Here is a 14681-nt window from a genome sequence, read left to right on the forward strand (position 1 = left end):
TGTGTGACTGGGTATGTTAGGGTGAATTTCTGTACTAGGTTGGTTTTTTAACAAAGAAATGCTTTGACTTTGGGTTTACACTTTCTAAGTCACCTATGGCAGTGATGGGTTAGTGGGTGAGGCAGAACGTAGAAGTAGTGTTTGTGCAATGAAGGGGGAAGAAAATGAATCCTTATCTGCCTGTTGAGGCTGTGCAAGCTAGCAGTGACTTGCTAACTGACATTGGAAGCAGTACCCAATTAATATTTTTGTTTGGAAAATAAGCACAACCAATGAGAAGCCAAATACCCTTTTTTAAATAAAAAAAAGGAAAAAAGTTCACTTTCCATTATGCTGATGCCTCAAGCGTGTCAAGTTGATAAGTAGGAAAGAAACTCCATATGTATCTCTTGCTTAGCTGCTCCCTTGCCTTTTGGGATTGCTTCAGCCCAGGGATTTGTAGGTAGCAGTTGCTGTGATGTGCATGATTAAATAATTCCTAATTTCTTTTCCCTTTCAGAACTGATTGTCCCCAGCTCCCAAGCTATCTCAGCAGCCTGATTTAGGAGGAGGTAGGGAAAGCTTTTGTTGTTGGTGTTGCTATTGTTGAACAGTTGGGAATCAGAAATCCTTGGTGTCCCAAATATCAAGGGGTGGATGCCCATCTATCTTCTGCCCCACCTCTGATCTTGATTGCATGGGGAAATGCTTTGTATATGACAACACATATTGGCAGTGCTGATATCTTCCTTGCATCTCTCCTCATTTTCTTCTGGGTCATCCACCTGTTGTGTTTTGTAAGCAAAGCAAGGTGATGGTGAGCTGTTTTTGTGCTGCAGTGGAAGGTGCTCAGCTAGAGAAGTCCAGGTGACAGACTACTCCTGTTGTTTTTTTGTGTAAAAAAATATAGAGCACACTTAGTAGCCATGCCAAGGTTTACAACAAAAATAAAAATTAATATATAGTTAAATTAAAACAATATAAGCAACTATCCCTGTATTCAAATAGCCAAGATAAAACCAGAAATAAAAGTGATAGCTTTAAAAGGCCAGCCTATGAAAAATAACAAGTGAGTGGGTCTGATGGACCTCTTTAGGTAAGGAATTCCCATAGGGAAGATGCTCCTGTCAAGAAGCCCTTGTTCCTTGATGCCTTTGTCTAGCCTAGGAGGGTGGGGTTCTCATATCATGCCTTCTTCTGATTATTTAAGAGTCTTCAGAGGAACAAATGAGATGAGACATGCCTTCCACTACCCTGGGCCCATACCCATGGAGCTTTAATGACAGAACAAATCCATAACAAAAACCAACAGGTTTCATTGACTTTTCAGCTTAGCCCAACTCAGCTGTGGGCACCTATCAGTCCAATGGGGTGGATATGGAAGGTCTGATATCCTTAGTTGTACCACTGCAGTCAGGAATAGTATCGGGTGAAACAGCCTGATCCCAATACTGTGCAAAATCTGGAACCAGCAGCATAAGCACCCACTCCAGTTTGTCTGATGCACAGCTGGCCACCAGTATAATGCAATTGCATGGGTCAGTGTGTAATGGGCCTCTAGATGTGGCTCTAACCTTCCTGGCCTAGGTGAGTATTTCAAGATGATATTTACTACATGTGCTCTATATCTCCTCCTTGCCCAGAGACTAAGAATGGATTCATGGAGACTGCATAAATGTGGTGCCTTGAGGTGATATGTGAGAGGTGGAAGTTTCTTCCTGTTATAGTTGTAGACCTAATGAATTACAAGAGGGAAGTCTTGAGGCCTGCTAACTTGTGTATAAGCTGAACCAGATCCTCTCCAAGGGGTGATGAGGTTGAGACCCAGCTTCTGAAAACCATGACTTAGCTGTGGGTAAGGAGCAAAAATGCTGTGATTTCCCCCCTCTTTAATATACACATACCCTGATACAAAACACAACACTGATAATAAAAAACCTATTATCAAATATATAACAAACTCATTATTTAAACACTATCATTCAATTATTCACATGTTGTTTCTCAAGCAATTATAAGCTTTATATCTTTTTATTCCAGCAGCAAAAAATATTTTAACATTAAGCTGGTGTTATGTACGTTACAAAAGGGGACCAAAGTTTTTTTAATCGTTCTTTTCTAGCTGCCCTGCTGTTAATCAGTTCTGTGCACCCGCAGGCTTGCTTGTTCATGGCTTGCCTTAAGTGAGGCTATTGTGGCAGAGACAGCGTTCCTTATGAGGTCTGGCCAGAATGGGAAAAGATTAATGCAGGGAAGTCAGCTCCTCTATAATGAGATCCTGGCTTTCCTGGAACAAAATGCAAAGGGAGCACTAATCAGGGACACGATTATTCAGAGAAGATGAGGTGCCATCTTTCATGAGTTTGTTCTTCTGCTTATGCCTTTGTAGGGATTAGCAGGCTGTAGTAACTTGCCATCAGCTCTGTATCCATGTATTTGATGCTTGAAAGAGTCTGCATTGCAAACAGCCTTAGCTGAATCTCCAGAGCTAGCAAAAAGGAACATTCTATCATGGCAGAATCAGACTAATAGTGTTGCCCCACCCCCCAAGTGTGTTTTGTTCAAAAACCCAAAATGCATTTAGCCACATTTTCTTAATGAACAAATTTCCTAGCACCTGCCGAGTTCCTCCTGCCTCTCGTGTCCTTTTCTCAGTGGCACTGCCTGCCTTCCTTCTATTTTTTCCCTTCTCTTTAGAGCTAAATATAGGCCAAAAGCATCTCAGTGTGACCACACCCAGCTGTGGCCGGCCAGGGTGAAACCTGTGTGGCAGGGCAGAGCAGCGTTGATGAAATCTGGATGCGAGTGTCAGTTTGAAGGCATTTCTTTCTCATCCTTAATGCCTTTTCTAAAATTCAGAAAGTTGTTTTTCACTTACAGAAACGAATACAATGTTCCTTTCTCTTGCCCCCATTTAACGCAACCAGGCGCTCAGCATGAGTGGCGTTCTTTTCCCCCACTGCACTTTCCACAGGTGGGGCGGGGGCAGTTCACCATCCACAGCATGACCAAGGGATGGGGCACCAGCAGAAGTTCTCACGGATGCCATTGTGACCACGCAGGCAAATCCAGGCTGAAGCGTAAAGGTGTTTTGGGTAGTACTTGCTCAAACATGCCCTCCAGTTTCTTTAGATTTCTTCCCTTGTAAAAAGAGACTTCTGTTTTTCTGCTTCATTCACAAAGTGCTTTAAAAGGCATTTGTAATTTTGCAAAGAAGACTATGGTGTGTTTTTCTTTCTATTAAGTATTTCCCTGGCACTCTGCAGCCTTCCTGATCTGAAAAGGCCCATGGGATGAATTTCCTCCATGGTCTCCTCTCCTGGAGTTACCTGAAGCTGGGGCGACTGGCAACCTAGCTCCTGGATTTAAGCGCTCTTCCCTTTGTTTCTAAGGGAAGCGCTTCCCAATACATTTTTTTTAAGTGTACTGATTTCTTTAAAAGTAAAAATAACTTAAAAGCTGGGAGCATAGTAGACAACCCTCCCAGCTTCCTGTGCTTACAGCAAAGCCCAGCCTGGGATGTCACGGGCTTGGAGGGGCTGCAGAATGCAGAGCACCAGAGAGATGACTTTGATAATTTCAGAATGCAATTTATTTTCTCATTTATGATAGAGAATGCTTGGGGAAAAGTGGGAGAAGTTTTCAGCACAGCACCAATTGCAGGGTCAGACCCTCTTGGGGATAGTCTAAGTGAGGCAAAGTTTGAGTGCACCAGTAGTGTCACAACACAATACTCTTCCTATACCATTGTTTGGCTGGGAGGGGAAGGATCTTTGCAGTGGAAATCAACCTTTTTTCAGATGGCATTTGCAAAGCACCAAAACTGAAACCTGGGAGATAATCAGAACCAAGACATTTACTTTATTTTTAATAACAATATCAATAAAAATAAAAAAATAAAACAAAACCAGACATAACTTTCTGAAAACAGCTTTCTACCTCATAATTTCACAGAAATTAGCTTGGAAATATTGTTGTGCCCTCCCCTCCTTTGATTCCTGCACCGTCCCTTTCTGTTACCCCAACCACAGCAGCCTGTGAAGATGAACCTGAGGATAGTGAAACCTCACCTACTTCTCCAACTGTGTGTGGAAAAGGAGGGGGGTTCCTCTGGAAGTAATGTTGATTAGAGGAAAACATGGTCCTCCAGTCCACTCTTTCAGCCCATCCTGATTTTCTTAGCTATCCAATCCCCTCCCCAAAATGAGGGTTTTTATGGTGGTGGGTATTCACACCTCATAGCATGAGGATGGTACCCAGCTTTCTTCCATCAGTTTGGTTGGGTGACTGGAGAAGAGTGGGCAGTAACTGGAAGCTTAGGCTCACTGAGCAACTCAGCACTCATGGGTTTCTCCTTAATTCCTGGCAGCTCCAATGCTGATGGTTATACAGAAACCCACCTACTCTCTCTGTGGCCACTTCAGATGGCACAGAGAGCTACTCGATACTTTCCTTGTACATTCAAACAACAGATAAAGGATGAAAGGGAAGAATGAGAAGGGTGCAAGCAAATTCTGATGCGAATGTGTTGTGATGGGAAAAGAAAGTGGAAGGGCCTCAATACTTTTCTGTTCCTTTGCCATTTCATTGAAGTGTGAAAGAGAACTGTACTGTTCCTATCTGGAATATGTCCTCACATTGGGAGTCTCTGCACCTCCAGCGCAGGGGAGATGTGCAAGTTCTCTTTCTGATAAGACGGAGATGTGGAAGAACAGGAAGCACAAGGTGCCTATACCCCCAGCCCCCTTAGCAAGATTATTGCATCTGAAGTGGCTCTGAGAGTAGTGAAGGGCACTCTCATGATCGTGCCCTCTCTCTCTTTCCCCCAATCTCCATCCTAGCATGATCTTCATCAGTCACAGAAGCAGCAGGTACGTGTAGGAAGATCACAGGGGGCTAGATTTGGGGCTGCCTCTACCTAAGACAGATCCAGAAAATATGCAGATGGGCCAGAAACCCAAAATTCACTTAGAAAGACTGAAACACTCCCCCCCCCCAAACCTGACATGAGCCTTTCCCTCAAAAATCCTCTTAGGACATTGAACTCTCCTGAGGGCCTAACTTTGACCATGATATAGTGTTGAGGCCCAGTCACCTCAGGAGTGAACAGCACTTGTCACACTGAAGATTCTTCCTTTGCTTTCAGGTGCCAAAACTATGAGCCAAGTAACAAGAGTGATCCTCCCCTGGCAGCTGCATGAGCTTTGTGTAGCGGTCCCAGCACCTTCCTTCCTGGCTGTAGTAATACTGGAAGGCACATCCCATTCTCCCTTTCAGCAGGAATCCCGACCTTTCAGTACTACTGAGTTAATAAATGCAATTTCTGACTAAGAAATTAGATCCCTTAAGAAAAGTCACAAAAAAATCCCAAAGTAAACATGGTTTGCTTTAAATAGTTCAGTAGAAACCCTCGACTCCCGAGAGCCCTTGCGCAGGGCCTCAGACCGATGCTGCATCCAGGAGGGCACCTGCAGCAGTGTGGAAGGTGTGCCGAGTCACAGGTAGCAAAGCCAAGATGGCAGCTGCTGCTTCCTCTTTGCCTCCCGAAGAGGACCAGGAGTGGGGATCAGCTGAGGGCAGGGCTGGTGTTTAGTCTTTGGGTGTCTTCTTGCTGCGTGAATTCCACATGCCACGTTTGGAATGGTAGTAATGGTAAAAGTTCCTGAGTCGCAAACGTTCCACCTCCAGCCCACTCTGAAGCACTCTGTGAGCAAGCCAAACAGAAGGAAATCAAGAGACAGAAAGGTCATTTAGTCCTCCAACTAAACATCTGTTAAGGACTTAAACCACTTTCAACTATGCCACTAAAACACAGGCTGAGACTCTCTCACCCTTGCTAACACAGGGTATAATGTGGGAAAGAAACGGAATGTACATTTTGCCAATGGAGATTTTAAAGTTATCATTGTGTGGTAACTGAAGAACAAACTATTTTTAAATGCCATGCGTGGAAACAGCTTTTAGAGACTGCCTCCTAAACTATACCCCCTTCACACCTCTTTAGCATACACATTTGAGAGCATGTTCAGTGTGTCATTTGGAAACCAAAGCTGTAACACCCTTACTCAAAGAAGGCTTATTCATCTTCCTGTGACTTACTCTTGAGTAAACCCATATAGCAAACCTGAACAAACCTGCTGGGCTGCATGGCATTTAGGGAGAGATTCTGATCAGCTAATCCAGATTTCTAAAATTTCTCTTAAGCTTTGCCAAAGCTTGAACTTCCAAAGGGTAAAGTAAGATCTTTTGATGTGGGCAAACACTTAGTGCCTAAGGATATGCATGCAGGGATTTGTTGTTAGTTGCATATTTTATTTATATTCTGTTTATTATTGTGAGTATATATAAATTGCTTTGGCCACTGACTACAAAAATAAAGGCCTCAGATTGACACGTAACTCTTGTCTTCTTCATCCTTCATTGCTAGGATCTGACTGCTTCCAGATGGCAACCTTTTCGGTGTCAAACATGCTGACATAAGAGAGGATAGGATAGAACTGGTATTGCTGCCTGTTACTCCTTGAAAATAAATGCTCAGTAAGTGGTCCATATTCATAAGCAGGATAATGCTAGAAGAGCAAACACACAATATCATGGCTGTTTTGTGAATACAAAAATTGGGAACCTGCAGTTTTTTCTGGTCACGGAAGAAAAAAAGTGATCTCTTCTGGCATCATGATTACATGAGCAGACCACTCATGTGAATGGTAAGTTTGTGGGGAGCCAGCCACTTGTAGTGCCGTCTGCACCAGATCTCAAAAGTACCCTCACAATGGCAGATCTCACAGTGACATGAAAGTTACTGTGCTGGTCCATATTAATCCAAAGGCTATCAAGAAACAGGATTGGCCAAATCCAAAACTGCAACTATGGCATGGTGACACCTCCCTCACCATGTTTCCAGGCTGAGCCACTCATGAAGGACAGGGTCATACAAACAAGCCTTGAAAGTGTTGCTTTTTGCTTTTCTAACACTCCCTGGTGCTAGGGGGAGACTACCACAGGACGAGTATACAGTTCACTGGGGCCAGTTCTGCAGGACAGATAAACAATGCTTTTTCTTTTATGACTCTCTCGGTGGCAGAGCAGAAGGGACCAAAATTCACTGGTGGGGGCAAAGGCCCCTGCCTCTGCTGTGTGCTGGCAGCACCCCAAAGAAAATTAGGAGGTTGTTCTAAGACTGCAGCAATCGAAGGGCCCTCGGTTGAGTTATGTGACCCTGCAATGTTGGCATGCAAGTTTTAAAATCAATTTACATGGTTAAATTTCTAAAGACATTTTGATAATTTGATAGCTCTACCAGATTGGTTGAAAGGAAGCTTATAAATTAAGAAATAAATGAGGAAATCCCGGTTTTGGCTCTTTCATTATTCTTTGAAGAATATATATATATCACTCATCTAACAACTAAGGGGAAAGGGTTTCACTTCTCCCAGTGTACGTCAGGGACAGGGAGACCTTGCAGGTTTCCTGTGCAAACCTTGGGGTGAATGGCTTCCCCTTTGTTAAGCAGAGGTTAAAATCAAGGGTGAATGCAGCATCCCAGCCTTCTGAACACTACAAGAAGGAACTGGGAATTGGTGGCACATCTTGAAATGAAAAAATCTTCAAGTAGACCAAGAGCCTCGGGGCATTCCTGCAAAGTCACAGCAGAGGCTCCAATCACATTTCAGATTTGGCATGAAAGCCCCAGGCCCTTTTCAAAGTCAATTGAACAACATCCAATAGATGGAGGGGCGGTACAGCTTTGCGTTGAGAGGTGGGAGAGAGGCTGTGCTGCAGTTTGCCCCTTCTCAATTAAAAATGTAGGTAGGTGTGTGCAGCAGCAGAAAACACAACCTCCAAAGAATTTCATTAAAAAAGGTTAGAACATTGCTGTTGGGGAAAGAAAGGGTTATTTTTGTTGTCCTTCAAAAAAGAGAGAGAGGAAAGAACAAAAGTGGGGGGAGAGGCTAGAATGCTAGAGAATATCACCTTCTTCCTTAATATAAACATAATAGTATTTTAGGGCATTAAATTTGTCTGCGTGGTGCTGATTATGCCCACCCTGCTCAGGTATGGCAACAGGAATCTTGAACCATGCTACATATGTTGAGGCCTGCACCTATGACATCATTGACTTGTGACAGACGCCTCTGCAAAGTGCAGTAGACCTCAAGATCCTCATCTCTACACCAAATGTTGCCAGCTATCTACCCAGAGTCAATAAACCTGCCTTGTCCTGCACCAGGTATTTACTCAGCACTGGGGGGATTTGGGGGCTCTGGGCCATCCCAGAAATCTCACCTGTCCAACAGCTCCCAGTCCTCTCCACCCCAGCGGTCCCGGAACTCTTCTGTGTTCATCCCACCAATACGGTCAAAGTCAGATTTGTAGATCCCAAAGAGGCCAAAGCCATTCACCTCCCAGTAGCCTGAGAAAAATGAACCAGGAATGTTGCCAGGATCTTGATATGGAAGCAAGGCTATGCTTGAGAGCCTAGACAGTTCTGGTCTCCCATTCATTTTGCTACCCAAAGAAGCCACTCTGTCCTCTGCTGGCAGCAAATATTATCTCATGTGGATTCAAAACAGGTATAGAAATAACTTTAATTAGATGAACTTCTGTGAAACCAGGACTTGTTTCTATTCTTTATTCATTGTTTATAGAAATTATATTGTGCCCCCCCTTCAGTAGTGATTTCAGGGCAAGGTACAACAATTTAAAATACAAGCATCAATTAAAACAAAAAAGGAAAATATAGTGAAAAAAATCATTGATCTATCTATTGTTATAAACAACAGGGCCATGTTGCCCCCACCCCAACATGCTCAGTGGGGAGATGATTCCACCACTTGGATGTGAATTACCAAGAAGGTCCTCTGGCAAGTCCCAGATCGCCTGATTCTAGTTAAAGAGGGGCTGCAGAAGAACCTTCCACAGCCAGCCCCAAGCGTTCCTTCAGATCTCCAGGTCCTGAGCCATTTAGGACTTACAACTAAAACTTTAAATAGGGCCCAGGGACATGCAGTCAGCCAGCGCAGGTCTTTGAGAACCAGTGTTATATGGTCTTGTGCAGACATATCCATTAACACTCTGTCTGCTGTTATTTTGCCCCAAATGCAGTTTCCAGACCATCCTCAAGGGCAGTTTCACATAGAGCTGATTGCAAGAGCTTACTAGTACCTGGATTACTGCAGCTGGGTTATTCCTGTCCAGGTAAAGTAAAATCCAGGAGTCCCCCTCCCCCAGACTATGCACCTGTCCCTGTGATACAGTGCACACTTGTACAGAACAGGCATTCCTATTTCCTGGTCCCAGGAACCACCAATCCATAGCAGCTCAATCTCACCATGGTTTAGCTTCCATTTACTGTCCCTCATCCAACCCATTAGTGCCTCCACACATTGTTCCAGTACCTGCCCAGCTTCACTTGACCCAGACAACCTTGTCCGTGCTGACTGGTAGCAGTTCTTAACAAATTCAGAGCCCTGGGAGAAGGCAAGCATATTCACTCTGCTGCCCAATCTGTTTTCTGCCCCAGATTTTCAACAATATGAAACAGATTTCAAGTGACAAGTATTTGGCAAAAAAGGAATGCCTACTGCACGAAGTCCAAATGGCCTGAAGATTTCAGATAAAATATATGGACCCGCTGACACAATAATAAATAATAACACCAGGTATTAAAAATCATAACTTTGGTGTATGCTTTCTCTCTAACACTCTCTCTCTCTCTCTCTCTCTCTCTCTCTCTCTCTCTCTATCTCACTTCCCTGCTGCTTTCTACTGCTAAAACATCCACACACATGCTGAATCTCTCTCCACAGTCTCACTTGGCAGCGTGACTATTCAGGGCTTTTCTTGTCAAAACCATTTAGAGAAGAGCAGCCAAGTTAGGTTTCCCAGCAGTAGAGTCAGAGCCCAAGACTCCTGGCTTCTTTTCTGAACTTGTGCTGCGCCCCTCAGGCAAATGGTCTGGGTTTTCTCTGCTGGGTTGCAAAGGGGATACAAAACTTCCCTGACGGAGCCACAAGAGGTTTGAGCTGAAGCCTACAGAGCAGCTGTCAACCTGCATGTTATTTCTGCTCTTGCTTAAGAGCAATGAGAGTGAAGTTTAAAGGAGGGTTTCAGATAAGACGTTTTTATTTATTTCTATTTATTTATGAAACGTACATCCCGCCCTCACACAGGGTGGTGCACAGCAATATAAAAACATGTTTTAAAATTTAAAAAACAAAACACCGAAAGCAGTGCAGAACAATCATTAAAACAACTGGCTACACAAGAAAGTTTTAAGCAGCTGCTTAGGCCTGTTGGCATAAAAATTCTTCAGGAGACTTCCAAGAAAATTAAAAGTGAAGGTGGCTTGCCAGATCTGTGCTGGAGGAGGGCTCCACAGAATTGGACGGGTGACACTAAATGCCCAACGTCTAGTTGAGGCCAATTGGGGGACAATTAACAGCACTCCTCCAGGTGATCTCAGTGATCTGTGTTGTGTCTGTAGGCATCCTGTAAGAGGGCTAGATGGGAACAAGGGCACAATTATAGTGCCAGCAGTTTGGCTATTTAACTAACTTTTGCTGCCCAACACTAAGCTGGCTGTGTGAGGAATGTAGCCATGCTGCCTCTCACGTAAGCAGCCTCATTCATTCATTCATTCAGTCAGTCAGTCAGTCCAGCCTCCTCCACTTCCTCAGCAGCCAGACGTGTTTCACTTACCATTGGGCTCTCGTGGAGAGCTCCCGCAGCCCAGCCGCATGACAATGGGTGCATAAGCCAGCTTTCCCTCCACGCAGTGCTTCCGGATGCTGTCGAGAATGTTGAGGGGGAAGTGGATGTGCAGGTCGCACAGGAACACAATACTGCTGCCATCCTGAGGGATCAAAGAGTGGCACAGCAAGCCATGACAATCAGGTATGAAGCAGTCTTGGGAACAGCTATCCCCTTTGCCCTCGGGCCTCACCTCTATGGCGTCCACCCCGGCCTGCAGTCCTGCTGAGCGCTCAAAGTTTCCTGTGCGCTTCAAGTATTGGTATCTGTGAAGAAGATGCACACCAGTGAAATAGGTGTAACCAGGGACTTCCAAATACCAGAAAGGTGGAAACAGATATGAGTCCCATCAACTGAAGGAAAACACCAAACTACAATAAAGGCAGGCTAGAGACAGTTACATATTTTTAGTTGATTAAATGATATACCTTTAACTCAACTGAATTAAGTATATTTAAATAAATTTGCATACTACCCTAGCCTCAACGTGGATACATTTTAGAGCTGTTGAAAGGGTTGCAATACTTTGCAATTTAATGGGGGAAAATAGATTATTCCTTCTTTTTAGAAGGGAACATCAATGTTTTCTTGTTCTTTATTAGTAACATGCTTGAATGAAAAGAGACTCAGCAAATGAATAACTGTCCTTTAACTTTGAGGCCCACTAGTTAAAGTGGTCTGTCACTGATTAAGCAACTATGGTTGCACACCTAATTGGGGAGAAGTACCATGAAATTCAGAGGGATTACTTACAAGCAAACATGCAAAGGATCTTGTTTAAAATGCAAAGTTTAAAGTCCATTACAGTGCAAATCTATGTATGCCAATTCAGAAGTAATGCCATTCTTTTCAGTGGGGTGCACTCTCTAGTGTGCTAAGAGTTACAGTCTTAATCTACCAATTAAACTGATTGAAACTTGAAGCCATAAGGATATTATTTGCAGATTAAGTCATCAGGTTGGTATTTGGTCACAACTCATAAAGCAAAGACATCATCATAACACAGACTGAATGGAGAAATGGATGTAGCAAGGGCAGTGTGCACACAGACACAACATGCTTAATAGGGCATCTGATTTCAGCAGGCATGGTCCTATCGTTGCCCCCTTTCCATACACACATGATCTAGAGCGTTTCTGCTATTGCCATTTGCTCTTCAAGCCTCATGTTACAGACAGCTAAAAAGCAGGCTAGTCATGCACAATACTGAAAAGTCTGGAGAGGAAATAAAGCTGTAGATAATTTAAATGGCTTTATTTATCTACCTAGTGGCCAACTGTACCCACTGTATCATCCAAAGTAATGTGTTTGGATATCATTATTGGTCCAGCTCAGAAATCAAGCAGCGGTGGCTTCAAGACTTGAGTTGTGCAGGCACAGAAACTTAATGAGACAGGCTTCCGAGCTTCCAATGTTCCTTGAATTACCTGGGCAGGTGAGCTTCCTGAAGGGCCTTCTCCACATCCATGTCGTCACTATCAAAGTCTACCAGGATAACGTTGAAGTTGGCATCCTTGGTGTTCAAGTATAGGTTAGACATGTCTGAGATGAACTGCTGTACCCAGCGTGCTTGGTTTTTAACTGTGCAAGTTATGAAAACAGGCCGTTAGCATTTGTAAGCACGCTCAGTCCATGTTGATGGGGGAGCATCTTCATGACAAAAGACTCGTATGATCTATGTGGACACATATCAGCAGTGGCAAGAGAATAACACTCTCAGCATGTGTTTCAAGCATAGCCAAGACTTCAGTGGCATTCAGCCTGTGGCAATTCAGCGTTCGGCGAGCAGAAGAAGGGAATAATTACACAGTGAGTGAATACAAATATATAGTTAAGAGCAGCCCTGCTGGGTTAGACCAAAGGCCTAGCCAGTCCAGCAACCTGCTCTTTCCCACAGGGGCTAACCAGATGCCTCTGCAAAGTCCACAAGCAGGACCTGAGTACATTAGCATTCTCCCACAGCTGTTCCCCAGCAAATGGTTCTCAGAGACATGCTGTCTCTGATCCTGGACTCGGATGTAGTATGCATCCATCATGATAGCCTTGACAGCTTTATCCTCCAGCATGAGGATATCCTCCCAACACTTACACTGAACAGAATTTGTCAGGTTAATGCCCATCCCCCTAGTTTGGAGAGCATCTCTAGGAGCTCTTTGCAATTCCTTTTTGTCTTTAGCATCCTGAAACATTGGGTATTACTCCCAAACTTAGCCACCTCGCTGCTCACCCTTAACTTCAGATCATGGCATATATTTGGCACATCCACATTCTCATCACAGAATATGGTTTTTGTATGTGTAAACAGACACATATTTTAATTAATTTGCCACAGGTTTTATCTTTTCCCCCAGCGGTACAGGACTTGGTTTGTTGCTTTTTTGGGTGGGTGGGGGAGGACATGGTACACAGAGCTGTCTGACTATAAGCAAGTGAAACACCATGGCCTCCTCACTGCCTTTTTGTTGGGGGGAAGCCAGATTGCCTCACATCTGTTTTCTGTAGTAGTAGTTCTGTAGTAGTAGTTCTGTAATTCACAAAATAAGGAAATCTTGTGGGAGGGAGGGATCTTATGGGAAGTTCAGTTCCTGAACTAGCTTCCCAACTGGGGTATGGATAAAGATATTTCCCATGTGATTTTCCCAAAGAGGTACACCTGTTGCTGATAATACAGTCTTTGTGGTGTCAGGTTAAGATGTTGTTATTTATCAAGGGTTTCTAAAGGGTTATGTTGCCTCACCCTGCTTTTAGTTTCTATAGTCTTATAGCGTGTCCATTTGTCCACTGTCATAAAGGAAGTTGTTTTTGTTATATTTTGTATGAAATGTGTATGGTACACAGAATCAACAGGATGAATGGCAGCTCAGATATATTGTAAAAAAACAACACACACAAAAAAACCATCTTCTCATTTCATCTGTCACCCGAGTGTCCCAGGGAACAACAGTGGAGAGGCAGCAACACTGTCCCTTGAGTAACCCATGAATTGGGCCAAGGTCCCAAGCAAACCTTTCTTGGTCTAAAGTCATGCCCTTACCCCCTGCCCTGAGAAACGAAGGCAGAATGAATGAAGAATCGCTGCCTGCGATATGCAGACTCAACTCAATTTCCCCTCTGGTAAAACAAGTTTTGCAGGCGGCTGCATTGTTATAAAGAAACCTCAAAACATGTCTGAGCAGAGGTGACGGTAAAACAAAAGGAATATATGTATACAACAGAGGAAAGGAAGGCATCTCTCAAACCACTTTCAGCACACTTTTTTTAAAAAGCCACTGTCGGTGGTTGCCAGTCTTCTTTTGCCACCCCCCCCTTCATTCCACTAGTCCCTAAAAAAGCAGCCATTCATTTATGGGATGCAGTGGACAGTCCCTTACCTGGCACCACAAAATGCACCATAACATTGTGCCTCCAGCTAAGCCGCAAAGGTCGGCACAGGATGGGCTTCCCATAGAGCAGGCTCCAGGCACTAGGTGATGGCTGAGATTCAGTGGACACTGTCGCAGGCCCCTCGGGGTTCACTTCAGTGCTGTCCTCTGATTTTCCCTGGTGCAGCAGGACATAGATGTACTCTGAGAGCCGCACAGTCCTCTGGCCTCTCTCCATCAGCTCCAGCTCCATCAGGTAACGGTTGCCCCGGGCCGTGTCTCGCCTCTTCTCCACATTGATGATCCTCAAGAGGGTGTAGATGCTGTGAGTGGGAGAATGGAAAGCTGACGCAGTCCCGGCCTAGACCAAATACCCTCATCGCAAGAAGCTACCTTGCACCAGGATCACATTCAGACCATACATTTAAAGTATATGGGATCCCCCATACAACAACAATAATTTTATTCTTTATACCCCACCCATCTGCCTGGGTTTCCCCAGCACTCTGGGCCTCACAGAGCTACCCTTAGCAAACTACAGTTCCCAGGATTCTTTGGGGAAAGCCATGTGGTTTGAATGTACGGTGT

At 44.2% G+C, this 14681-nt stretch overlaps 1 protein-coding gene and 1 long non-coding RNA gene across 10 annotated transcripts in view; one reads left to right on the forward strand and one right to left on the reverse strand.

Annotated features, from left to right (window-relative positions):
- LOC308597141 overlaps window positions 1-8259 on the forward strand; it is a 61137-nt gene extending 52878 nt beyond the window's left edge. For 2 of the 4 annotated variants that reach the window (XR_014012851.1, XR_014012852.1), the window contains exons 3-4: window positions 500-551; window positions 6407-8255. This is a non-coding gene — a long non-coding RNA (uncharacterized lncRNA). Of the gene's footprint in view, window positions 1-499; window positions 552-6406 lie in introns of all 4 variants that reach the window. The other 2 variants (XR_014012849.1, XR_014012850.1) reach the window with 2 other exon arrangements.
- B4GALNT4 (beta-1,4-N-acetyl-galactosaminyltransferase 4) overlaps window positions 3818-14681 on the reverse strand; it is a 168722-nt gene continuing 157858 nt past the window's right edge. For all 6 annotated transcript variants that reach the window (XM_081212096.1, XM_081212098.1, XM_081212100.1 and 3 more), the window contains 6 exons: window positions 14103-14416; window positions 12159-12312; window positions 10925-10997; window positions 10681-10834; window positions 8266-8392; window positions 3818-5683 (listed from right to left, as the gene is read on the reverse strand). In XM_081212096.1, coding sequence (XP_081068222.1) covers window positions 5569-5683; window positions 8266-8392; window positions 10681-10834; window positions 10925-10997; window positions 12159-12312; window positions 14103-14416 — 937 coding nt within the window. In that variant the 3' untranslated portion in view covers window positions 3818-5568. The remainder of the gene's footprint in view (window positions 5684-8265; window positions 8393-10680; window positions 10835-10924; window positions 10998-12158; window positions 12313-14102; window positions 14417-14681) is intronic.

Source organism: Podarcis bocagei (assembly GCF_964188305.1).
Source record: "Podarcis bocagei genome assembly, chromosome: 1".
Classification (NCBI taxonomy): Eukaryota; Metazoa; Chordata; class Lepidosauria; order Squamata; family Lacertidae; genus Podarcis; species Podarcis bocagei.